This window comes from Lissotriton helveticus, chromosome 3_1 (assembly GCF_964261635.1).
Source record: "Lissotriton helveticus chromosome 3_1, aLisHel1.1, whole genome shotgun sequence".
Classification (NCBI taxonomy): Eukaryota; Metazoa; Chordata; class Amphibia; order Caudata; family Salamandridae; genus Lissotriton; species Lissotriton helveticus.
In genome coordinates this window covers 420,510,609-420,537,922 of record NC_136061.1, presented here as the reverse complement: position 1 = coordinate 420,537,922, position 27,314 = coordinate 420,510,609, and the positions used below count along the sequence as shown (strand labels likewise).

At 48.7% G+C, this 27,314-nt stretch overlaps 1 protein-coding gene across 2 annotated transcripts in view; it reads right to left on the bottom strand.

Moving 5' to 3' along the window:
- Positions 1–27,314, bottom strand: part of NBEAL1 (neurobeachin like 1) — a 1,045,477-nt gene that overhangs the window by 115,017 nt on the left and 903,146 nt on the right. For both annotated transcript variants that reach the window (XM_078680248.1, XM_078680249.1), the window contains 3 exons: positions 13,843–13,952; positions 6,288–6,460; positions 4,678–4,772 (listed from right to left, as the gene is read on the bottom strand). In XM_078680248.1, the coding sequence (XP_078536374.1) occupies positions 4,678–4,772; positions 6,288–6,460; positions 13,843–13,952 (378 nt within the window). The remainder of the gene's footprint in view (positions 1–4,677; positions 4,773–6,287; positions 6,461–13,842; positions 13,953–27,314) is intronic.

Genomic DNA, 27,314 nt, shown 5'->3' with positions numbered 1-27,314 from the left:
TTCTCGTCCTTTTTCTCTTCTTTTCTTGTGGTTGCTGGATCTGAGGAAGGAAGGTTCAGGGTGCCCCTAAATACTAAATTTAGGGGCATTACAGGTAGGTAAAAGGCAGGGACCAATGGGTCCCTTCCCTGGGTGACCCTTTGGGACCACTTTCCAGTGGGAGAGGGGCAGGAGCCTGTCCCTGGTTGGCTGGGTCCCCCCATCCTCAAGATGGTGGGGACTCGAGGTTGTGCTTCACCTCGCCTTCCCCACCTTAGGGGTGGAGTTGGCAGAGGTGGACACACCTCTCTTCCTCACTTGTTTTTCCCGCTGGTTCTCCCACCCAAAGTGGGGGGGGTAGAACCAATAGGGACCAGTTGCTGAAAGCAGAAAATTGTCTGCAAAGGCTCACAAAGGCGGCATGCCTTTAAAGCTTCTCCTTTGTGAACCTTGCCCATCCTGGGGGAGGAGGCTTGGCACCTCGTCCCAGGATGTGCATTGTTTCAGGCCCAGGAGAGCAGCGAGCTCTCGACCCAGAGGTCCAGAAACATGTCTGGTGGTGGCAGCCTAAGTAGCCACTCAGCCAGGTCACTAGGAGTTGGTCGCGTTTCAGGGTGCATCTCTAAGAAGCCCTCTGTTGTGCATTTTACATTAAATACCACACTGGCATCAGTGTGGTTTTAATGTGCTGAGAAGTTTGATACCAAACTTCCCAGTCTTCAGTGTAGCCATTATGGTGCTGTGGAGTTCGTAATGACAAACTCCCAGCACCATATACTCTTAATGGTAGCATTGCACTTACAGTGCCCATAAATGGACCTGGGTACTGTAGGGGTACAGGGCTCATGCACCTGTACCATCACCACTGGCATATGGCACACAGCTAGAGGGGTGACTGATGTATGCTAGGGCAGTGGTTTGTAGGCATGGCACACAGGGATGAGTGCCATGTCGACTCTTTGCTTTGTTCTGCACCAAGACACGCAGCCTGCAAAGGCAGTGTGTGAGTGTCAGGGTACAGGGCCTGTAAGGGTGGCACAATAAGTGCGGCAGGCCTTAGAGGCTTTTTCTGGGCACCGTGCCCTGGGTAACTATGGTACCATTTACCAGGGGCTGACATGTGGCCAGAGATGCCAGTTGGGTTTAGGCTTCAATGCAGTTTTAGGGAAAGAACATAGGCCCTGGGTACCTGATTAGCAGGAGCCCAGGGCACACCCAGTCAAAGTACATCAGCAATTCAGCAAATAGTGGGGGCATACCATGCAAGAAAGAGGGCACTTTCTCACAATCCTGAGTGGGTTTTCTTCATGGTCGCGGTGATGAGTTCGGTGTTGGTGGGGTCCCAAGATGTGATAGTCGGTTTGTCGGCGGTGGTGGGTAGGGGGTGGTGTCTGGAGCTGGTTCGCTGAAGGTGCTGTAGAGGTCCTTGATCTTCCGATGGATGTAGGAGCTGAGCTTGTCGCAGAGGTCCTGGGAGGGTGTGACCTCCGTGGCTTCGCATGGGTGTCTTGTGAACTGTTGTGTGACGTTGAACAGTTCTCTGGCACTGGTTGCGTTGGTCTGGATTTTGTCCTTCATGAAGGTCCATTTGGTGTTTCTTATGAGCTGGTGGTATTCCTTCAGGGCATTCTTGTGGTTGCTCCGTGCTTCTGTAGTCATCTGGTTTCGCCAGGTTTTTTCTAGGTGTCTGCAGGTGCGTCTGGCTTCTTGAAGTTCTGTAGAGAACCAGGCATCCGTCAGCGGTCGTTGCTTGGCATGGGGGCGGAGTGGTGCGAGCTTGTCCGCGCAGTAGGAGATACAGCAGTGAAATTCCCTTGCTGCGGTGTTGGTGTTGGTCGTGGGGAGGGGGGTTTGACTCAGGGTGGTGTTGAGGAGTTTTTCTGTGACGTTGCTCCAGTTCCGTTGTGGCAGGCGTGGGGAGGGCTTATGTGCGGTGGTGGAGTTGAAGGTGAAGTGGGCGCAGTGGTGGTCCGCCCAGGGGGGCTGGGTGGTGTTGCTAAAGCGGATGTTTTCTCCTCCTGCGAAGATGGGGTCGAGGGTGTGACCTGCTCTGTGGGTGGGTGAGTTGACGAGTTGCAGGTTGGCGAGGTGGTCAATGAGAGTGCTGGTGTCATTGTCTAGGTGGAAGTTCAGGTACAGAGTCGAATGTAGCTATGGAGGTGATGGCGTGCTGGGCGGCGAGCTCGGCGATGGTTGTTGTGGGCTGAGTGTGGGGTCCTGGAGGTCTGTAGATGAGGGTGCCACGGTACCGTGGTCCTGGGTCTGGTCTGGATCTGAAAATGGAGGTGTTCTGCGTTGGAATGGAGGTCACTCAAGCTGGAGGTGGAGAGTCGGAGGGTGGTCTTGTGAACAATGGAGAGTCCCCCTCCTGGTCGGTGGATGCGGTCCTTCCTCTGGATTTTGTAGCCGTCGGGGATGGTGGTGGCGATGTCGGGGGCCTGAGGTGGCATTGGTCCAGGTCTCTGTGAAGAAGGCGATGGCTGGCGAGAGGGTGTCAACCAGGTCCCAGATTTCAATGGCATGTCGGTGCAGGGAGCGCACGTTGAGGAGGATACAGGTCAGGTCTCTGGTAGTGTGTGCATCGGGCGGGCAGTCAGTGGTTGCCAGAGCTCAGTCGATGGTGAAGGACATGCAGCAGGTTTTGCAGGAGAACTGCCCGTGGGTGTTGATTGGTGAGCCTCTTACGCAGTTGGCGTGTCTTCCGGGGTTGAGTGCGGTGAGGGTTGTCGAGTTGTAGCCGTGCGGTCTGGGCGTACCAGGGTCCATGGCGCTGGTCGCGGTCGGGTCGCGGACGGGCGCAGATGGGCTTGCCTTAGGCGCGCCTTTGGTGCATATGTAGGGGAGGGGGGCGGGAGTAGCGTAAGGAGGCGGGAGCAGGGCTCAGTCGGGGGCGGGGCCGCAGGGCCAGCAGCGGCGAGAAAGTAGAGAGTAGGTGGTCCGGGGAGAAGTCCCCCAATCAAGTCGGAAAACCGGGGGGCACAAGAAATAAAAGACAGTACCAGAATGCACAATAACACAAATGAAAACGGTTATAAACAATTAAGGGAAAAGATACCACAGAACGCAAGGAGTAACCTGCGGCGCAGTCACGTCAGTTGGCTCAAACCCAGATGGGCGGGAGCACAGAGCCGCGGTCGGCTGATCAGGCGGAGCTGCTGGGTAGAGTGCTGGCCTTGGCTCAAGAGGTCAAGGAGGGCGGGAGCAGCAGAAGGGAGGCGGGAGCGGGGCTCGGTAGGGGGCGGGGCAGCAGCGGCAGGAAAGGTGGCGCGGGGGAAAGACCCCAATCAAGCGGTAAAACCAGGGGGCACAAGAAATGAAAGACAGCACCGGAATGCACCATAACACAAATGAAAACGGTTAATAAAATTCAGGGAAAAGATACAGAGCTGCGGTCGGCTGATCAGGCGGATCTGCTGGGGAGAGTGCTGACCTTGGCCCAAGAGGTCAAGATAAATGTGGGGGGGGGATCCAGCTGGCGCCATGGGTGAACCCACAGGCATTATCCCAGGTGGAAGGCCTCTCAGCTTCCTGGGGTCATAAGACATGCCATAGGGATCCAAAGTGTCGGAGCATGGTTGTGCAGAACACTTCGATCTGACATGGCATGGCTAAAGGCCCCAGAAAGTTTGGTTGTGCTGGAGGCATCTTCAGATTTCTTTTTACAAAGTTGGCCGACTTATAGAGTGAGATCGAGCAGGATTGTGTCACCCCTATGCCTGTTCAGGCGAATGTGAGTTACTTAAGGGAGCATAAACCCACTTCAACTTCTTGTGTTTCTTACCCTTACTTAAGGACTTGGAGCAGCTCTATCGACTCCAGGAATTAGACCAATAGTGACCTTAGATATGGAGAGGAACTTGTACCGGTCCCGTTGCAGTCTTCTAATGCTTTATGCCGTAGAGTTTCACCTTGGATTACCTGATGGCATTTGGGTTCATTGACACACTTTCTCTGCAGGTGTTGGAGGCATGGCGCGACCTCAGGCACACCTGATGGGGATCCATGCCAAGCATTTGTTGGAACAGTCCCTACAGGGCTTGAAACCTGTCATTTTAGACGGTGGCATCTCTTGTACAGTTTAGAATTTAGTTGAAATGTTGAGGTTAGTGTGTCAGAGAGATGAGAAGGAGCTTCGGATTCACTTCGGAACCAAAGGAACTGATGTCAGAGCACGGGAGTGGCACCTATACTAGCCCGGCACGTAATTTCCGGAGAGGTACAGTGACAGTGTGGAGCTGCGAGGCGCCACCTTCCAGCATGCAGAGGTAGTGCTGAAAAGTTTATGCATCCAATCTGCGGCCTGGGGAATATTCAAACGTGAGAAATCTGAAGCTAGCAGTCTCTATGAGAAACCAGCATCATAAAGTAGAGATCACTGAAGTAGCAATCAACTCAAATATGTTACTTCAGTCTGCTATTGTGCAGGCATTTTATTAAAAACCAGAAGTCATGGACCGAATACAGCTGGAGTCTAATTTGATTTCTCACACACAAAAACCATGTATGAAACTGTTCCTCTTCCTCAATGACTCCGCATGGTGTGCGGATTTACAAGTGGCTTCAAACTAAAGCGCTTTCAATCAGCTCGATTACAAACAACACATTCTAAAAATTAAATAAATCAAACAAGAAGCCCTTCTTCTGAAATACATTCATAAGCGGACATTGGTTTAAAGTGAAGTGAAAACTCCCAAGTACCTGTTGCACTATCTCCCAGATCATACAGGTTGTGTCCCTGGACCCAGACATTATATGGATTCCACAATGGTCTGAGGCTAAACAGGTAACAATATCTAGAAGAGGAGGAAAAAGAATGTTATATTAGCTGAAAGCAGTGCTCCAGGCTAAAGGACATAAGAAAACAAGTAGCTAAAGGAAATTGCTCTCAATATTTTGTGAAAAAGATGGGGGCTCCACACTGCTTCTGACGATAGACCTAGAAAGACAACAAGTGTGGAGAGAAATAATAAAGGATCACTACTTCTACATCAACACCCGAGTGTAGGTAATGTAAAACCATACAGAGGTCTTAAGCCAGGTCATTTTCCTGGGTGTGACAGTGTTTTCTGGATTACCAGAGCCTAGGGCCTACTACAGCTCCCTGAAAGTATTCACCTCACTGCCTAGTGTACTATTTCCTGTACTCCAATTCGTGAAAAGATTGCTCAGTCATTTTAAATGCAACAATGACTCCAAGCAAAAGCCCTAAATTCAACATTTTAGTCAACAAAATATTTGTATCCATAAAATGAATAACTTATAGAGGTCTAAATATGGATTTTAGAAACTACTCATCGAGTTCAGAATATGAATAGGATGTTCTAAAATACCAATCAGTGCACACCAGGTATCAAGCTCAATTACAATACCCTTCCTCCTCTCATGTATACCAGTAAGAGAATTTTTCAAAATACAATGCATTAAAGGGATCGAAGAAGTAGTTTGTAAAATATCAACTCACTCACAGGACCTGAGCAGGACTATTGAATGCAAATTATTAAGGAAACTAAACACTTTTCTGAAATACCAACAAAAGTCAGGGCAGAATTTCTACAATACTAATCAACGCACGTCATATAAATGAGCAGATTTTTTCAGTGTCAAAAAATGTGTATATATGATGGAATAAAAAGGATTATCTAAAATACCAGGTAACAATTTTCTTGGATCGAAGCTGATCAAAACATACTCCACAAAAAGAAGGACTTTCTAAAATAGCAATCACCATACTAAAGACAACCAAACAAAAAGTCTAAAATGCAAATCAATACTACTGCCAAAAAGTGTGTGCAGGTGCCCCACATAAAGGAACATGGTAACTTGAATGATCGAGAACCAACCGGTGATAGTATGCCTCCACCAAAAGCACTCCAGCACATTACATATGCCTCAGTAGTATTTATTGGCTCCTTTTGCAGCAAAGAGTTAAGTTCAGGACCCTCTACACCACATACCAAACATAGGAGTGCTCTGGACCAGGATTCCTTCTGAAGCTAGTCCCCCATGCTCCCATTACACATAAGCTTGGAATTTGAGATTTAGCAGTGGCAGATACCAAAACACTTTTAAGTTCCAAACCAGATTTTTGAATGTGACTTTGCATTAATAATGCAGTATCTTTTCCATACACTTACATTCCAGAGATCCTATAAATAGTTACTACGATTGTGCTCCATTACTCTCTTTTGGATTTCAACAAAGTATTGAGTAATCTGGGTTTAGACAATCTATACTGTGAGATATTTCCAAGCTTTGATAAAAGACCCTAATATGCATGAATTGATTTCCACAGCATGGTCCTTACGTACCCATGTGCCTGATGTGCTGTCCAATTATTTTGCCTTTGGTGAGTGAAGTTATCCGTATACTATTGTCCCAGTGTCCTCCACTAAACAGCAGCTTTCCGTCATGTGATACCACAAACAACTTGGGGGTGATCTCTAGACCTGGTGCGAATGGGCCAGTAATACTTCGCTGGGTCCTGCAAACAAGCAGTGCAAACATGATTATAGACAAAAGAGCTTAAACATTATTTACAAAACCAACAAAGTGGTTTAGATACAAGCAGCACACTACTACACAGGGCATATAGAGCTACAAAAGAGTAAATTACAATTCTAAAAAAAATCCAATATCTACACATTTTGTAACAAATAATTTCTACAATATGTCATCTAGTATGCACAAACCTGAAACCATCTAAAGTGCTAATAAATATATATTACCATGTGTGGTATGTGGTATAATTTATTTGCATGTGCATTAAATATAACAAGTATTTATCCCTACCCAGAGACTACAGGGTTAAATCAGTGAAGTGTGTCCGACTCACATTAACAAGACCTTGTGTAAATGGTAGCAGTTGTTTTGTAAAGTGGGTATGAAATAGAATCTTTGAGAACATACGCTTGTTTTCTCAAGTTAGTTAAGCAGTTCTTGAGTTTTACACATGCTCCCTTGTTTTCATAGGCAGAGATTTTATTTGGAGCCAAGCTATCAAGAGAGATTATTCCTTTTCACTTTGCCAATGAAAGAAAATCCCAGATGGAGAACCACCAGGTTCGTTCAGAGAGTTCACAAAGACTGAGCTTCCCCACTACCTGTCAGGACTTTTAAAACACTGAAAATTCTAGCCACCTTTTGGGAACACAAGTCTTAACTTCGAGCTGTCAGAAGACCATGCCAATTACAGAAATTGAAAACTCAAGATAAACAGTCTGCCTCCTTCCCTTCTAGCAGCGATGGAATTTTGTGACCATCAGCAGTTTGCTGCAACCCGCTACTAGCTGCAGAGCAGGGGACCAATTAATGCCTAATGAAGGGGGGCAAAGTGCAATATTAGTCTCAATACACAGTGTTTAAGGTCATGATTTGCTTGACCACACTAAAGTGTTTACAACAGCCAGTTCTAAAATCTGAAAAGAAGGGCGACCCTAGCACCTCGATAACTTCTCAAACTCATCACAAGAGTGGTATGCCTACACGTCCGAGTTTAATTACTATAATTGTAACCCACTGTAACAAATGTGGTACTGGTATTGGTAGTGGTGGTGGTATTGGTGGTAGTGGTGTTGGTATTGGTGGTGGTGGTACTGGTATTGGTGGTGATATTGGTGATGGTGATGATGGTGATAGTGGTGGTGGTGATAGTGGTGGTGATGGTATTGGTGGTAGTGGGGTATTGGTGTTAGTGGTTTTGGTGGTGGTGGTATTGGTGGTGATGGTGGTATTGGTGGTGATGGTGGTATTGGTGGTGAGGGTGGTATTGGTGGTGAGGGTGGTATTGGTGGTGATGGTGGTATTGGTGGTGGTGGTGTTGGAGGTATTGGTGGAGGTGGTATTAGTGGTGATGGTATTAGTGGTGGTGGTGGTAATGGTGGTATTGTTGGTGGTATTGGTGGTGGTGGAGGTATTGGTGGTGGGGGTATTGGTGGTGGTATTGGTGGTGGTGGTGGTGGTATTGGTGGTGGTGGTAGTAGTATTGGTGGTGGTATTGGTGGTTGCATTATTTGTATCGGTGGTGGAATTATTGGTGGTATTGATAATGGTATTGGTGGTGGTGTTGGTATTGGTGGTGGTATTGGCAGTGGTGGTGGTATTGGTGGAGATTGTGGTACTGGCGGTGGTGGTATTGGCAGTGGTGGGGGTATTGGTGGTGGTGGTATTGGTGGTGGTATTACTGGCGGTGGTAGTACAGAAGCTCTCCCTGGTGAGGGGAACTGGGGCTGCGAGCTGCTGAGGAGCTGGGATAAATTGCGATCTTTGGCGCATTGATTGTAGCATTTTCTGCCAGACATTTGGAGCGTTTTTTAACGTTTTATGAAACCGCCGCTTTTTAACTTTTTCTAACCTTGGGGGCTGTTATATTAATGGGAATTGTGAAAAACAGGCACTCTGACACTCCTTACACCCTCTGTACCTCTTCTTTTAGCCCAGCCGCTTTTTAATTACATCACTCGGCGGTGGGCGCCATCTTGAGTGAGGAGGGTGAGGTCAGCGCTCAAGTCGGGCCGGCCTCCCACCCTCCCCCCTCCCTATATCATGTGTCATCCTCCCAGACGGCGCAGCGGGCTGGCGCAGCGGGCGCGCCGGAAGCGCGCCGAAGCCGCGCCTAAGCCAAGCCCGTCTGCGCCCGTCCGCGCCAGGATCGCGCCGGGCGCGGGCCACGCTGCCCCATTCCCCCCTATTCTCAGGTATGACTCCAATGCGCTGCTTTCCATGCGCCCGGAAATAGCCAGCCTGATTTGTAAAGCACACCCCCCCGTTGACCCCTTTTGGGGCCCTTTTTCCTGCCGTACATGTGGATGGTCCTCCCTGGGACCCGCACGCCCCACTCCCGCCATTTTTTTCCCTCCCTGGCAAAAGTCGGTCTCTTTTAGATGCGGTCTCATTAATGCCAGATCTCTAGCCCGCCATGCACAAGACATCCATGACCTTATCCTGTCTCACGATCTTGACACACTATTTATCACAGAATCCTGGCTACATGATGCTTCTAACCCCGACCTGGCAACTGCCCTCCCTCCTGATTTCACCATCCTCAGGCGGGATAGGCCCAGCGGCCGAGGAGGCGGGTTGGCCATCATCATTAAGAAGCTCTTCAGGTGCCACACATTCGATCTAGCCTCCCTTAAGGACTGTGAGAGCATTGGTTTTGTGATCCACATCAACCCCTCCTCCTCTCTATCAGGAGGATTTGTCTACCGTCCCCCTGGGAACGCCACATCATTCTTGGACTCCCTCGACGAGACCTTGGGATCACTCATGACCCACTACCCCACTTTCACCCTTCTCGGGGACTTTAATCTTCACTTGGAATCTTGCACAGACCGTCCCACCGTCAACTTTTTAAACTCACTTGAGATCTTTGGTCTTTCCCAATTGGTCTCCTCCCCTACCCACCAGGCTGGACATACACTTGACGGCATCTGTACAAACCTGGCGTCCTTAAATACCTCTCCCCCATTACCGCAAATATGGACAGACCACTGTTTCATTCCCTTCTCCATCATGACTTCACCCCCCTTGTCCTCGCATATCAAACACTCTCCCACCCCCTTTCCCGTTAACTGGAAGAAAGTAGCCGAGCGCATTAAGTTGAACCCCCAGCCCCCTGTCCCCCCCCCCTCCTATCGTAGGAGAGGCATCACAGGACTCTATCAATTTTCATTTGTGGATGGATGGAGTGGTTGCCGCCAACTCCAACCCCCCCAACCAAAAATTAGGACAAGGCAAAAGGAAGCCTAATGCTCCCTGGTACACCCAGGCCCTCAGTGATTGTCACCTAAAGTGTAGGGTCCTGGAAAGAGAGTGGAGGAAGACTTATGATCCCTCCTCCAGATCCACATACATTTCCCAGAGGAAGCAATACCTCCTTAACATAAAAAAAGCAAAAAAGGCATTCTTCACTTCAGCCATAGACGCAGCCAATCAGAAACAACAAACCATTTTTGACATAGTTAAATCCTTTACCCACCCGAAGGCACTGGCAACCGAAATTCCCCCATCCCAAACCCTCTGCGATCAAATAGCTGACTTCTTCATTAACAAAATTAAGAACATTCATCACGATTTCCCCCCCCCCCACCGCCCATCTCACACAATTCCGTTACAACTATCCCCTCCCTGAACAACTTTGCCACTGTCTCCCTGGCACAAACTCAAAAGGCCATCCTGACCTGTAGATCCGGAGCCCCCACGGATTCCTGTCCCCCGATTATTTTACAGCACCTCATCGAGGTTGTTACCCCATCAATCAATGCCATCATTAACGAATCGCTCGATTCTGGCACTGTCCCTACTGAATGGAAGAAGGCCACAGTCAAGCCCCTCATGAAGAAGCCAAATAAATCCCCAACCGACCTATCCAACATGCGCCCAATCTCCCTCCTCCCAGCACTTGGCAAAATCACCAAACAGTTAGTTCATGAAGAACTCAAAATCTTTGTGGAAAGCAAATGCATTTTGCATCCACAGCAATCCGGCTTCCGCCCAGGCCACTCAACGGAAACTGCACTAATTGAATTGTCAGATACCATCAAGTTCTTGCAGGATGAGGGCAAACAAGCTGTCCTCATCCTGCTCGACTTAACCGCGGCTTTCGACACCATCTCCCATGCCATTCTTATTAATAGGATGCGTGAGATTGGTGTCGCTGGTTCCGCCCTGGCCTGGATTATTTCATTTCTATCCAATCGATCTCAAACTGTCTCCTTAGGCCCCTTTCTCTCTGGCGAAAAATCCACCACCTCTGGTGTCCCCCAAGGATCAATACTGAGCCCTCTCTTCTTCAATATATATATGGCCCCCCTTCTCACGTTGATCGAATCCCATGGGATCCTCGTGACTTCCTATGCCGACGACACTCAGCTCGTCGTCACCATTGATAAAAGACACCCTGACGCTGCCCTTAAGATTTCAAAACTGCCTCTCCCAAGTCTTCTCCTGGCTTAACCTGAATCATCTTAAATGTAACAGTACCAAAACTGAAATAATACCCCTCGGCAAAAGCACCCTCTTTTCCCCTAAAGATTGGTGGCCTCCTAACTCTGAAGCACCGCCGAGTACGGTCACTTCAGCCCGCAATCTCGGAGTCCAATTCGACTCGTCCCTTAGCTTCGACGAGCATGTGCGCATCACTGCGGGGCGCTGTTTTAGCCTGATCAGGCAGCTCAGGAAATTCTTTGACTTTCTGCCCATCTCCGCCAGGAAATCAGTCGCAGTGGCGCTCATTCTCTCCCGGCTAGATTATTGCAATGGCCTCCTAGCAGGCATAAAGAAATCCTCCCTAAAGAAATTGCAAAGTGTGCAACACGCGGCTGCCAGGCTCGTCCTGAAACTCCCCCGCAGGTCTTCGGCCTCCGCGGCCCTCAGCACTCTCCATTGGCTGCCCCTCCATAAGAGAATTCTCTTTAAGCTCCTTGTTACGGTGTTCAAATCTACCAGGAACACCGGCCCTTCCTACCTGTCCAAGCGATTTCCGCTCTATACTCCAACTCGTTGTTTAAGGTCCTCAGGAGCGAATTTAATCTCTGTACCCAAAATTAAACTAAAAACCAAAGGTGGGAAAACTTTTGTTTTTTTGGCAGCCAAAGCATGGAACTGTCTCCCCCCCAACCTTAGGCATGCCTCCTCAGAAAGCCTTTTTAGGAAACTCCTGAAGACCCGGATTTTTTCTCAGTCTGACTCATCGGTACTCGCAGCCATCTGATCCTTTCTCCCCACTGCTGGTTCTCTGTTGTGCTTAGCGCCAAGATGCTCCTTCTGGAGCGATAGTTGCGCTATACAAATTCTAATAAATATCAAAATATTGGTGGTGTTATTGGTGGAGGTGGTAGTATTGGTGGAGGTGGTAGTATTATTGGAGGTGGTGGTAGTATTATTGGAGGTGGTGGTATTGGTGGTGGTGGTAATGGTATTGGTGGTGGTGATGGTGATGGTGGTGATGGTATTGGTGGTGTTGTTGTTAATAAAACAGGCTTTTGAAAACAACCCATCAGGTGGCTTTAGTAGAGAAGACATGTAACATAGATGTGCTGTTGTCAGCTTCAGCCCATTAGCACAGGATTATGTGCTACCTGGAATTCACATGACTCAATTCACTAATCATTTCTAAATCCATTTTACTTTAGGGGGTTGAAACAGACACAAGATAATGGCAGGTTAAAGTGATTGAAAGCAGGCGCCCGTGTTACGGGGCGGTTGTGCGGCTTAAAAAAACACAAGTGGTTTCAGCTGAGGCAGCACATGTCTGGCTTGTAGTAAGAGAAACTCAATAGAGTAAATAGTGCTTACTGACTAAATAACAGGTCCTGTGTAACAACCAAAGTAAAAGGGCCAATCTCCATGGGAGGGTACAAATGAGAACAAGGCCGTGCTAAGGAGGGACTAACAAGCCTATTAACGAATCCGAAAGCAGCATTTACAAAAGACAATGTCACAAGCCAATGAAAAATATGGGAGGAGAGGGGGCGTGGCTTCTCTCCCATACTCTACTACTGCAGTCTCGAAGAGCGAGCAGCACATGCGCGCTGCTGCTAGGCTCGACCTAAAAACATGGGAAAAAGACATTGCCATTTACAATGCCCATAGCTCTAACTCTCACAAATGCGAGACCTATTGGCATTGCCAATGGTTGTTTTTTTTCTCCCCCTAAAAACAAGATATTCCTATGTGGAGTAGTGTGGCTCACTGGTTAGAGGCAGCAGGCCTGAGAGCAGGAGTCAGCCCGGGACCAGGGTTCAATTCCCGACGCGGCAGGGTCGTGGACCTTGGTCAGCGGACTCGATAATTCTCGCTTCGGTGCTTACTCTAATCAGGGGGTCCACTCGGCAACTCTGGGCATTAGCTTGCCTAATCTCCACAACGGCCCCACCAATTCTGGGGATGCCTGGCTCCACCTTGGGGACTCCCAGCAAGGGACCATCCCACAGGGAAAGCCAGGACGGGTTCCCCAGAGTTATACAGCGCCGGGACGCCCCGTTGCGGGGGCAGCTGTGCGCTTTACAAGTATACTACATTTACATTTACATTTACATTTACATGTAACCAGTGTTTGGGGCTTACAGATAGAAAATGGGTATAGGGATAAATAATCAATGTGAACTTTGCTGAAAGCACTGTTTTTCAAAAATAATTGCAGTTGCCTCTTAAAATTAACCAAGCAATCACAAACAACAGCATTCTATGAACTGGTTTCAGTGAAGTAGCAAATGCCATCCATCTTGCAAATTTTCATTCAACAGTTTAGGTGAAATGGTTTCTCAATAATGGTATGCCATGAAAATGACTAACATCTGCACATACCCATTCCACTTAGGGGCAGGGCTAATACTGACTATCTCTAGCTTTGTTATCCACCTCTTGTATGTCAAGTATACTTCTATGGTCCTGGTAGAGGTTCGTATTTATCCAGTTTTATCCTTTGCAAACCAAACACACACTGCTTCCATGCAAGTCAGGAATCCATAATAGCCAACACGCAATTGTGCCACAAAAATAAACTCACTGCAAAATAATTGTTATTCACTTTAATCTCTAGTGAAGCCAGTCATGTCTTGTGAGCCTTTTAATTAATCAATTAACTTTGACAGAAAGACATGCACTGATCATTTAACAGTTTGTGTCCCTTAAAACTAAACAAACAGCTTTTGGTCTGAATGAAGGATCAAGGGCTAATTCCCATATGTAGTGAATGGTAATATGTTAACAAAGTTAAGTGTTAACTCTGATCTAATACTGCTTATTTCTACTAGGATGCTGCATTCACCTTGGCACATGTTATAGGCAACTTAACGAAACATGAGCTATGTAGTTTACTCTATGATTGTCTTGAACTACACTTTTCTTCATTGCTATACTTACTTTGGATTTGTAACAGTTGGATCTTTCACAAATGTGAAATAGTTGGAGAGGTTTCGGTCATAGGGCAGCCAACCATGGGTTCCAATAATGAATTTCTGGCTCACAGTTACCTGGAAAACAAGATTTCAAAAAGCAATCAAGCAGAGAGATGTGGCACTCAACAAGTAGTGAGACCACAGTAAAGTTAGGTTCTACGAAGGAACTTATAGTTGCCTTGGGTACACCGTCTAATATTCCTGCAAATCATTGCAAAGATAGGATTCATTTTAGTGGTGGGCTATTGTTCTCTCCACCTAGACACCGACGAAGAGGCCCTCCTGCTTTAACCTTCTCTTCTGAAACTCAGCCTTGCATCCATGAAAGGAAGGCCTTTGCTGAGAATTAAAACACGAATGACCATTTTATTTTATGAAAGCCATCTTCCAGAGCATAACAGTGAACATATTAGGAATTGATTTTCCCTCCCCCATGCACGCACCACAGTCATATTGAGCCACAGTGCAGGTCTCCTACACTAAAGCACCATACAAACCATACTATTACAGTGGAGAAGTGTAAACCTTCAGTGATCTGAATTTAAATTACACACTGGAATAATTTGGAAGCTATACAAATAGCAGTTTGATACTTACTTTTTGCACCAGAGGAAAGGAAACAATCAGCAACTATTTATTCTATGTACAAACAAAACGTTATGCGGATAAGATACTATTTGACACTCGGGCTGCCAGTCTGTTTTAGAATCCTGCTTAAAGAGGCACTTGTTCTTAACCATTTGTAAACTGTGTGTTTTCTAAAATTGCATTTCGTTTTTAAACTGCTTGCTATCATTTGTATTAGTGAGCATTGGTTGGGAGTTTTGCTATCAGTTAATTCCTGGACACTCACCGAGTCTCCAGGTTTGCAACCTCTCCACGCCAACCCTCCCTGGTCCAGCGCAGCTTTTCGCTGTTTGGTTGGAAGGAGGATTACCCCTTGGGTCTCCTACTTCCGTTGGGCCATTTAGCGGCCACCATCTTGGGAAGGAGACACTCTAGCCTCCAGGCCCGGACTGGCCGTTGCGGGCACTTGGCAATCCCCCGGTGCGCCGCAAGGTTGCTGAAAAAACGGCCCTGTAACAAAATCGCCCGAAAACCAGCCCTGGCAAAGAGCGCTGTCGCATCCCCAACCCCCCCTGGGGGGTGGAAAGAGGGCCGGCTGAGCACTTTGCCAGAGCCGGTTTTGGTTCCCAGTCCGGCCCTGCTAGCCTCCTCCCTGTTCCCTGTGCCTCAGGGTATTTAACCGGGGGATGCCACTGACGCGCCTAATGCAAGCCCATCTGCGCCCGTCAGCGTCTCGGAGGCGGCCGGCGCTGTGCATGATGCCCGTCGAACCGCAGGGATGACGCATACTATTAGCTATGGTCGGGATACACTACTTAACCTAGGCAACCTCCTTAAGTGCCAGAATACCACGGTAAGCACTGACAATGTAGTTATATCTCACTGCTCTCATTGCAACTGTTCTCCGGTCAGAGGCAGGGAGGATGCTTCGACCGGACAAGCTAAGAGTAAAAAGACAACTTGCTCAGGAAGACATGGGAAGCATCTTAAAGCTATACTGCTGAACACTCTCTCCCTGCAAAAGCATGAGGCACAAATCTATGACCTTTTATTAGAAGAGAACCACGACCTCATGTTCCTTACGGAAGCATGGATATCAAACTCCTCTAATGATACCATTGCATCTGCTTTTCCGGCAGGCTATAAAATTACGAGGAAAGACCATCAGGAAGGGATAGGAGGGGGAGTGCCATTGTTTTCAAACAGGAACTAGACTGCTCCTCTATTGTACTGGACCAGGTGGAAGGTGCATAGTATCTGGGGTTCCGCTGCACTCTTTCACTGCACCAATGCATTGCTGGAATGCTAATTTATAGACCACCGGGCGTACCTCTAAACTTCATCAACTCTCTACAGGAATGCATTACACCGCTTGCCCTAAGATATAAGCACCTTCTCATCCTGGGGACCTGAACCTGCATTTAGACAGGTCCTCGGACCCCCCAGTGATGGCCCAAGTCCTCGGACCCCCCAGTGATGGCCCTGTCCGAAATCACGGAAGCCTGTAATCTTAATCCGTTTGTCATGGCTTCTACTCATAAACTAGGACACCTTTTAGACCAAATCTTTTGCAATATGAAAATAGAGGCGGATCCTCCAAAGCCGCTAACGTGGTCAGACCACTTCCTGGTTAACTTTCGGATACCAGTTACAGGGATGCATGTCCCTTTAGGGGAGGTAAAGGCTGAACACAATTTCAGAGCCCTCAATAAAATATCTTTGGCTTCTCTTCAGAGGGGGCTTGACTCCTCAGTCCCCTCTCTAGTGGGCAATCCCTCGGCGGACGCTTGCACTTTAGAAGCATGGCTGAGGACGAATATCAATGCAGTCGCCCCACTGATCTTTATGTGGACCGGCTGTTCGGCGCCTTGGTTCAATGAATCCGCAAAAGCAAATACAAAGGCCTTGAAAGAAAGCGGCGTGGGCATTATCTCTTGGAGGATATAAATATTTATAAGGCAGCTCGAAAATCACACTACAAAATGGTGAGAATTGCCAAAATCAACTATTTGGAGAATAAAATTACAACAACCAACAACAGGGGTGAGGAATCTTTCAATATCGTAAAGTAATTTAAGACTCTTAAGGCAGGGAGCAAAGAATGCCCAGTTATCAGCAGACTGGATGAGCCTGGTGGCCCGTTCCTTCCACGAAAAGATAACGATGATCCAGCAGTCGTTCTCCACGGTGGTGGAGTAGGATATCTCTTCTCGCACCCAGGAGGGAAACATCCCTCAACCCCTTCCCACCCCTGCACTCTCACAATGGCCACCACTGTTACAGATCCCGGCCATCGAACTTCAGGATTCACTTACATATCTAATGGACCTCAAGTCGGGATCACCAACAGATGCGTGCCCTGCCAAACAGATACTCGCTCTAGCAACCACCTTAAACGCACCTATCAATAAGGTACTCAACTCCTTGCTATAAACTGGCATTGTGCCGCCACTCTGGAAGCAGGCTAAGAATCTGCTACTGCTGAAAAAACCAAATGCGGACCCAAATATTCCTACAAACTACAGACCCATTTCACTCCTCCCGGCCTTCTCCAAAGTATTGGAGAACCATGTTATAACAAAGTACTTATGGAATATGCGGAGAATCACAATCTCCTGCACCCCACGCAGTCGGGCTTTAGGACCAACTACAGCACAGAGACAGCCCTGCTGGAGGTGACGGAACATCTCAAAGACAAGCTGGATGATGGGGGCAGAGCGATTCTCATTTTACTCAATTTGTCGGCGGCATTTGACACGGTGGCCATTGTGATGCTCCTTGACAGACTGAGGAACATGGGCATCAAAGGGAAGGCACTAGCCTGGATAACATCCTTTTTGGAGCATAGCGAACAGGTTTATTGGACTCCCCCATTTTTAGCCTCTATGCCCAGCACGCAGGTTGGAGTCCCGCAAGGCTCCTAACTAAGTCCAACTCTTATTAATGTATACATGTCACCCCTAGCTTCCCTGGCGGAGGCACAGGGTGCCAAAATAATGTGTTATGCTGATGATACGCAGCTGATTTTTACTTGCGCCAAAGACACAGACTTTAATGGGGGTGCAGTTAGATCTTGCATCACACAGGTTTTAGCTGGCTGAAGGAGAATCAACTCAAGTGCAATCTGATAAAACCGCAATTGTCTTCTTCAGTCAGTCTGCTGTGAACATCTGGAGCCAATGGTGGCCCGCAGAATTCTCCCCTCCCAGTGCTGCCCAATCTACAGTCAAAAACATGGGTATCTACATCGATAATGAGCTCTCTATGCGGTCCCAGGTTCAGGCCCTAATGGGTACCTTTTTTGGCCTCATGAGGATGTTGAAGAAATTCCTTCCGCTTCTCCCTTCAGATTCCAAGAAGACAGTGGAGCATGAGCTGGTAACATCCAGATTGGAGTATGCCAATGCCCTCTACCTGGGTTTACCGGAATACCTTCTTCAGCGCCTTCAGGTAGTGCAAAATTCAGCTGCCAGACCAAATTTCAGACTGAAACCCAGGTCGCATATGTCCTTCATCTTAAGTTTTTACACTGGCTTCCAGTAAGGGAGTGGATACATTTCAAGGCCATGGTAATTTTCTACAAAGCCTTCCATGGCTTGGGCGCAGACTACCTTAGAAAGCGAGCTAGTCGCTACAAACCTACTAGAGCACTCAGGTCATCCTCCGCCAATTTGGCCTGCATCCCCAAAACACGCGTGGTGCGTAGAGTTGGGAGATCATTTGGCTTCCTAAGACGTCAAGCATGGAACAAACTGCCGGTAGCACTGAGAGCATCATTAGATCTTACCCACTTCAAGAAATTACTGAAAACATGGATTTTTAAGGGCTAAGCCTCTAGTAAGGCAGTCATATGTGAACTGTTAGCACTGGGACGCTCCTGCTGGAGTAGCTTCGCGCTTTATAACTACGGTCATTCATTATGCTGCTGGAGACTGGGTTTTCAAATATGTTGCACAATCCCTTGTGTGCAAAAAATTCTAAAAAGCGACACCCTCCATGATAGATAGGCAACGTGCTACCATGATTTTCTCGAGATTTAAAAAATAAGGTCATCCTAATTATTAAGTTGAAAGACACCTGCTACGGGGCATGGAAAGTAGGGTCTGTCAAGTTCCATTCCCCTTCGGTGTAAGAATACTTCATAGTGATCTGAAATTCACCCTAGGACTCTAAGCTCTTGAATAAAGCCTTGCAATGGAGCACCATAATTTCATTAACTATCTTCAATTAAAAGAGCTCCATATATGGATCAGAAGCGAAAGAAAAAAGGTATGAGATACAAGATTGTTTTAAAACTATTTTGTAATTTTCAAATAAAAAAAGGAAAATGCTACTTACCAGTATGCATCTGTTCTTGGCATGTCGGGCTGCAGAACCACACACTATAGCATTAGATCACCATCTGGTGGTGGGCCCGGATGAATACACTTTGTTGTTGTCTTGGAAGAGTCTTTGTCTGTTGGGTGACTCCTCCCTTAGATCGTAGTGCGCTTGGGCATCGACTCCATACTCAGATTGTTTTCGCCACTGGGCAAATGATGGAGTTTGTATGAATACAGATAAAGATGACCATGTGTTGTGTATCTAAAAAAGATAATACTGGAACAGATACAGGTAGCCAGGGAAGCGGGTGGGCGTGTGTGGTTCTGCAGCCCTACATGCCAAGAACAGATGCATACTGGTAAGTAGCATTTTCCGTTCGAGGCATATGGGCTGCAGACCATACACTATAGCATAGATTGCAAAGCAGTTTCTCCCTTAGTGGCGACCACCCGCATCTGTTGCAGTAGTTTGAAATAATGTCTTGAGTACAGCCTGGCCCACACTTGCTTGTTGTTTTGGCTGCACATCTATACAGTAGTGTAGCTGCTTTACAGATGTCATCTAATGGTATATTTCCTAGGAATGCCATAGATGCTCCTATCTTACGGGTAGAATGAGCCCTAGGAGGAATGGATAGAGTGTGTTTTGCTTTCAGGTAACAAATCTGAATGCACTTAACAATCCATCTTGCAATGCCTGATTTCATCATCATCATCATTTCATCTTTATTTCGACAATATTGTCATAAAAGAAGTCACACATTTGAGCAATTAAAAATTTATACAATACGTGTAAATAGAGCAATAAATAAGAAGAAAGTACAAGTGCCCATACAACTTATCGTTACATAGCAGTCAGTAAAAAAGGAAAAAATAAACAAATGTCCGTATATTCCTCCTTTACAATCTAAAGTTTGAGTGCAAGCGCCAAAGCATCTATACAACTGTTGAAGCTGGATCCAAATTCAGACAGTATTTACATACATCCTTCTTTGTTCCACAGAGCTGCCAAAAATGTTGTTACAGCAAATACAATCACAGTTGAAAGATCCGTTTTAAGTATTCTATAGGCTTGCATACAGTGCGTAATCCCCAGATTTTTACATAGAGGAATGATCCAATACCTCCTGGATTTTTTATAGGCGGGGCAAAAGAACAAAACATGCATTTCATTTTCCTGCTCTGAAGTACAACCTGGGCAATTTTTGGGGGAGGACGGACACCACTTGCTCGTAAGGGCTCTAATAGGAAGGGTGCCATGTCTCCATTGAAGGTACAATTTCTCAAAACAGCAGGACTAACATCATCTAAAACAGGCTCAAATTGATAAAAGTCTTTAATCATTAAAAAAGTACCGGTTAAGGTGCCAATTTGTGCATTCGATGTAAGAGCAGTTAATTTACTTTCGTAGTAAAATTTGGCCAGGTACTTGCGAGGGACCCTAGTGCAGGCAGACTCCGGGTCAGACCACATTAACGGGAGACCTATTCTCCCAAATTCCTCTCTCACATACTTCAGCCAGGGAAATGTCCCCGCATTCGGGAGCCTTAAAACATCCGAGAGCTCTTGCCTATAGTTCTTGAGCTCAGGGGTGGTCCAGAGCCTCTGCCAAAAAGTTAGCGGTTTGAGGCGTAATTCCTCATCTATAGGTCTGAGGCCCAAATCAAGCCTCAACAGCACTAGGGGTGTACTGGGGGCAAAGCCACCAAATGTCTTAAAAATGTATTTTCCACGACGGCAATCGCGGATCCACACTGGTAACCCCAGAGTTCGCCGCCGTAGATTACTGCCCCCGTGCCTGTAGTTTATATATTTCAAGAGGTGGGCCAATCGGTTTAACAGAGGATTTATTTAAAAGCTTGAGGATACCCCCCGCTAATTGAGCCAACTTGAGTTGGGATTTTATTTGATGTGGGACCCAGGTCATAGTTTCATTTAAAATGAGCCCCAGATACTCAAAGGTCTGAACCCTTTCTAACCGGACTCCGTCTATCATCGGATTTAGGCGTGTTGTAGCTGGTGGATTAAAAATCATGAATTTTGTTTTAAGGGTGTTTATTTCCAGACCCCGTTCCAGACAAAATGACTCAAAGCCATCCAGCACTCATTGGATGCCCATGGGAGACTTTGAGAGCAATAAGATATCGTCTGCGAACATGATCGCAGAAACCCGACAACCAGCGAGTTTTGGAGCGTCGCTGTTGGATACCGCATTCAGGTGTGTGATTACCCCGTTGACGTAAAGGCAAAACAGGGTGGGTGCCAAGACACACCCCTGTCTCACCCCTCTGCCAACGGGGAATCTAGCTGACAAAGCACCATTTTTCCCACACCTGACCTGTGCGAAATTCTCCCCATGGAGTCGGATTATCATGTTCAAAAGGGGGAAAGGAATGCCCAGTTGTAGAAGCACAGTCCATAGTTTTCCGCGCGGGACCAGATCGAAGGCCGCACAGAGGTCCACAAAGACAGTATATAGTGAACCGTCCTCAATCTTAACGGTTTTCCAAAAAAGCAGGGTCAGACGAAAAATCTGATCCGTGGTGGATACATTTTTCCTGAACCCTGCCTGGTAAGGGCTTAAGATGGAAAACTCCTCCGTCAATTCTAAAAGGCGGTCTAAAATCAGCCTCGCGAAGATTTTTTGCGACACGTCAATGAGGCTGATAGGTTTGTAGTTGGCTGGGAGTAGAGAACTCTTCTTGAAGATAGGGACTATCTCAGCTCCCAGCCAAGTACTAGGGACCGCCATACCCCTTTGGATTGCATTAAATAAAACCATTAAATAAGGGGCCCAGACCATGGGTTCATGTTTGAAGAGGTCGCCTGGGAGTTTATCCAACCCTGGCGCTTTGCCGACTGCAAGTTTGGAAATAGCAGCACGGACCTCTCCCTCAGTAAACTCAACCTCATTGATTTGAGCAGCAATAGAGCTGGGCACTAATCCCCCTTGTTCCATATCATTGGTAAGATTCTATGTCAGGACCGGAGGCTTCAGATTATGCTATATCTTCCTTCGCTTTATTAACATAAGAACTCCACAGCAGCTTAGGAAAATATTCAAAACAGTGAAAGAAAAATGCTTTAGGTCCCAAAGCATTTGAAGGAAGGTTTTAACAGTCCAAAAAACCACAACTCCCATGAGTCTCTTGTATATCGCTAGTCCATAGTCCTTCCATCATGTCTACCATAGCTAGATAGCCAGTCCTCTCTTCCTCTTCCTCCTCTTTCTTCGCTGCTCCCGCAGCCAGATAAGTGCTTTTCATGTGTTTTTCTCTTTGTGTGAAATTGCCTGTATATTCTGTGTATACAATTTGTTGGGGGCTCGTCGCATGGTTTGCGTTTCTTCATTACAGAGTCCCCGGTCGCGGGAACGTTCTATTCGTTCCTACGTGATTTTTTCTGTTCCCGTTTGTGTGTGGTGACTGATAAAGCCGCTAGAGGGCGCCCGCGCGTCTCGCCGGCTCTTCGGCGCGTCTCTTCAGTTACGGGAGCCGCGCTGAGGAGCCTGCCTGCGCCGGACCCTGCCCTCGCTTGCCCCTCTGACACCTGGTTCGCCGGGTCTGTACTCCTGCTTCTGACGCCCCGCTGGGGTCTGTAGTGCGGCTTAGACCGCGTTAAACGCCTTCGGGCGCATTTTGTGCACCAGTGATATTCGTGTGGCATAGCGCGCTTGAGAGGTGGCATGACTCGGTCCCGGTGAGGAGAGTCCGCGCGCTGGGGGGTTGGTGCAGCCCTACCTGCCACGCCTGTTGGCCCACAAAGTTATCGCAGTCAATTTTGTCTGCCCAAAAATCGAATTGCCTTTCAAGTGACACCCTCTTGAGTGTCTGTAGAGCCGGGTGGTCCCTGGATTTGGGGTGTGTTTCCCTAGCTTCTGTCTTGTAGCTTATCCCCTTGTTCTGTGTGTTCGTGATGGAAGGGGAGTATGTAGAGGAACCCTATTCCTATCTCCAGGACGATGAATTTTATCATGCGGTGGATAGTTCCATTTACCGCTGTGTGACGGAGGTGGTGGGGCCCATGGAGGACCGCCTCTCCGCACGCATTGTTGAAGAATGCGCAAAATTAGCGTCTGCACATTGGGGGGCGCCTATTGACACCCCGGGTACATCGGGCGGGAATCCGCCGGCACCGAAGAAACCATGCAGGGAGGGACCCTCTTCAGGGTCGCAGGGGGTTGACAGAGGCGCTTTTGAGCGTCTCAGTGACGCCTTTTTGGCAAAGGCGACGGCTGCGCCCCCTGCTCCCCTGGCGAGCCCTGACGCTGCGGGGGACGTTGACACGGCCCCCGCGTCACCGGTGTATGACTCACCGGACACTGACGATGACGGAGAGTCGGTGCGCTCTTGGCGACCTTCGGGCTCAGCCACGGAGCTCCCTCGGGATGAGTCGGGCACGTTGGACCCGGACGAGATTGTTCATCCGCGGTCCGCAGCTTGGACACCGGGAGAGACTGTGGCGAAGTTCGTTGCGGGTCGACTGCGCAAGCCGCTGGAAAAGGAAGCCAGAGGCTGTCTGCGAGGGGAATGCCCGAGGCCGACTTTGGAAGGGAAGGTGGCTATGACCCCCGAGTTAGATGCGAAAATGGCCACCTTCCTGGCCAAGTTCATGAAAGATCCCCGCAAGGGTATTGACCGATCCTGGCGGTCCTGTCAGGATAAGTTACTGGATGCCGTGGGGCCTGCCACAAAAATCCTCGACATGGCGGAGGAGGCGAAGGCGAATGGCACGGTCATTTCCCCGGAGGTGCTATCGAATTGGGCGCAACGTGTTATCGTGTTTCTGGGTAATGCCAATTGCGCCCTGTCCACCGAGCGCAGACGGTCCTTGCTGATTAAATTAGACCCTAAGCTGGGGGACCTGGCCTCGTCGGAGGCGGGCGCGGTAGCTCAGGGGGGCCTCTTCGGCGAGCCCTTTATCAGAGAGCTGGGCAAGTTCGTGTCCACTTTTACATCACTGGACAAGGCGCAATCCAGCATCAAGCGCGTTTTTCACCAGCGTTTCTCTGGAGGGGCCGGTCGCGGCAGGGGCCGCGCGATCGGCCGTGGCCAGCAGGCCAATAATAGAGGGCAAGGCTCCGGCAGAGGCCAGTACCAGACCTCTGCAAACTTCAATAATTTCTATCCCACCAGAGGGCAACGTTTCGGCGGCAGAGGTTTCAGGAAGAATTCCGGACCAGGACATACCTCCGGTGAGTGTACTTTGTTTGGATCAAGTTCCGATAGGAGGGAGGTTGGCAGCCTTTTACGAGGAGTGGGAATTGCTCACTGCCGACGCTTGGGTTTTGCAAACCGTCCGTGGGTTCCATATAGAGTTCTACGACAGACCCACTCAGGAAGTTTGTCCACGTCCGATGGTGTTTTCAGAGTCCGACGCGCTTTTGATAGACGGAGAGGTCGCGGAGTTGCTTTGCAAAGGGGCCATCCGTCAATCAACGCGCCACCCCAATGGATTTGTCAGCAATGTCTTTCTCGTGGACAAGACGGATGGGGGCAAGAGGCCGGTGATCAACCTCAAAGAGTTCAACGGGTGGTTGATCTATCGGCACTTCAAGATGGAGGGTATCCACCTCCTTCGGGATGTGCTCCTCCCTCGGGATTGGATGGTGAGGCTAGACCTCAAGGATGCTTATCTAGTTGTTCCTATCCACCCGCCTCATCGTCGTTTCCTTCAGTTCTTGTGGAACGACAGAGTGTTCGAGTTCACGGCGCTGCCGTTCGGCCTTTCATTGGCCCCCTGGTGCTTCACAAAGGTGTTGCATCCGGTGGTGGAGTACCTCAGGGGTCAAGGGGTGCGGATGTTAGTCTACTTGGACGACATCCTCCTCATGGGTCAATGTCCGGTAGTTTTGGCCGGGCAGCTGCGACAGGCCGTACACCTTCTTCAGAAACTGGGGTTTGTTATCAACGGCTCCAAGTCGGTTTTGATCCCCACTCAGAGACTTACCTTCCTGGGTTTCATCTTGGACTCGGTGGAGGCTGTTCTGAGGCTCCCGGCCCGGAAGATCGCGAAGATCAGACATTTGCTTCGGCAGACGATCACAAAGGATTGTACGTCCTTGCGATATGTCGCCAGGGTGGTGGGACTTCTGTCGTCCTCCATCCAAGCGATCTTTCCAGGGCCCCTACATTACAGGGCGCTTCAACGCCTCAAGGCTCAGCACCTCCGGAGGGGGATGAGCTACGATCAGTTGGTTCCCCTTACGGAGGAGGTGAAGGAGGAAATGTCATGGTGGCTGTCTCACATGGAGGCGTGGAATGGTCGGGCGATCTTCAGGTCGGTCCCAGATCTCGTCATAGAGTCCGATGCCAGCAGATCGGGTTGAGGCGCTCGGTGCGGGGATTTCTCCACCGGCGGCGTCTGGTCTTCAGACGAACAACGGTTGCATATCAACTGTTTGGAGCTCCTAGCGGGCTCCTTCGCGGTCCGTTGCTGGACCAAGGATTCGGTCAAGGCTTGTGTTTTGCTAAAAATGGACAATGTTTCAGCGGTTCGTTATGTGAACCATCTAGGGGGTCCTCGTTCTCGCGCTCTGGCGAATTTGGCGAAGGACTTCTGGGATTACTGCCTATCGCGTCACATTGCTGTGACAGCGGAGTACCTGCCAGGCCAGGACAATCAGGTAGCGGATTGGCACTCCAGATACCTCAGGGATGCCAGTCAGTGGAAGCTGGATTCGGTAGTTTTCCAGTGGCTACAAAGCCTTTGGGGTCCCTTTTCGGTGGACCTGTTTGCGTCCCGTCTGGACCACCAACTGCCGCGTTTTTTCAGTTGGAGGCCGGACCCTCTCGCGGAGGCCACAGACGCCTTTCTGCAGGATTGGAGTCGGGAGAAACCGTTTGCGTTTCCACCGTTCTCCATGGTGGTGCGGACAGCGGCCCAGGTTCGCCGCCAAGGAGTGGAGCTGGTATTGATTACACCGCTTTGGAGGTCTCAAGTATGGTTTCCGGTTCTTCTGGAACTTTCTTGGGATTTTCCAATCCTACTCCCCCTGTTTCCTCTCCTCCTGAGGAATCCAGATCAGGAACCGCATCCTCTCATTGTGCGGAATTCGCTCCGCCTCATGGCGTGGAGGCTCTCAGGAGACGTTGGTCGCTCCCGGGCCTTTCGGGGTCGGCTGAGAACCTTCTCTCCAAAGCATGGGCCGATAGTACGACGAAGCGCTACAGATCCGCTTGGCTTAAGTGGATGCGTTGGTGTCTTCGAAGGGATTTGGATCCCTTGGTCGCGGGTCTCGTTCCCGTCCTAAATTTCCTGGCTGAACTAGTCGACAAAGGCCTCGCCTACAGAACGATTAATGCGATTCGATCAGCGATCTCGGCAGGTCATGAAAACATCGATAACTCTCCGGTGGGGGAGCATCCTTTTGTTTGTCGACTTCTGTGGGCTGTTCGGCTCGCGTTGCCTCCAGAACCCAGGTATTCCGTCCTTTGGGACGTCAATGTGGTCCTGAATTTGTTCCTTTCATGGCCGGCCAACTCCTATCTGTCTCTGAAAGAGCTCTCGGCAAAGTTGGCCATGCTGTTGTGTTTAGTTTCTTGTAGACGGGTGTCTGACGTACGCGCCCTGGACATATCAGCGCGCATCTTCTCCCCGGATGGGGTTACCTTTACTGTGGGCCGCCGCACTAAAACGGCGTCACGGACCATTTCACATCCAGCTTTTTTAGACACCCCTAAGCTATGTGTTGTGCAATGCCTCAAAGCATATGAGGATTTAACATTGGAATTGCGCCCACCGGGCGAACGTCAGTTATTGATTGCCTTGCGGAAGCCACACAAAGCTGTCTCCTCCCCCACTATTGCTAGGTGGGTGCGTTGGGTCATGCAAGAGGCAGGCATCGATACGAACCTGTTTGGAGCACACTCTGCCAGAGGGGCCATGGCCTCTAAGGCGTTCGCTGTGGGTGCTCGCTTGGAGGATTTAATGCGAGCTGCAGATTGGTCCTCAGACTCCACCTTTAAGAGGTTTTATTTTAAGCCTGTGGTGGATTTAGCCCAGTTGGTGGTAAGTAAGCTTTGAACTAGCATAATCTGAAGCCTCCGGTCCTGACATGGAATCGAAATTTGCCTAGCTTATGTAACGGTAAGTTTCAATTCTATTAAGGACACGGAGGCAAGGATTATCCCACCCAGTACACACGGTGTTTCTACCCACCCGTATGGCAGTAAGTAAAGCGTTTTCCTTTTATACAGTTATGTTGTGTGCCTAGATTTGATTATTCCTCTGTCAAATTACTCGACTCCTGTGACCCCTCGCTTACGCTGTCCTTTTTTCCGGCAGGCAACGAGGGTGCTAAGCAGGATCAGTGAGGCGAATGCGTGATCTGCGCGAAGAAAGAGGAGGAAGAGGAAGAGAGGACTGGCTATCTAGCTATGGTAGACATGATGGAAGGACTATGGACTAGCGATATACAAGAGACTCATGGGAGTTCTGGTTTTTTGGACTGTTAAAACGTTCCTTCAAATGCTTTGGGACCTAAAGCATTTTTCTTTCACTGTTTTGAATATTTTCCTAAGCTGCTGTGGAGTTCTTATGTTAATAA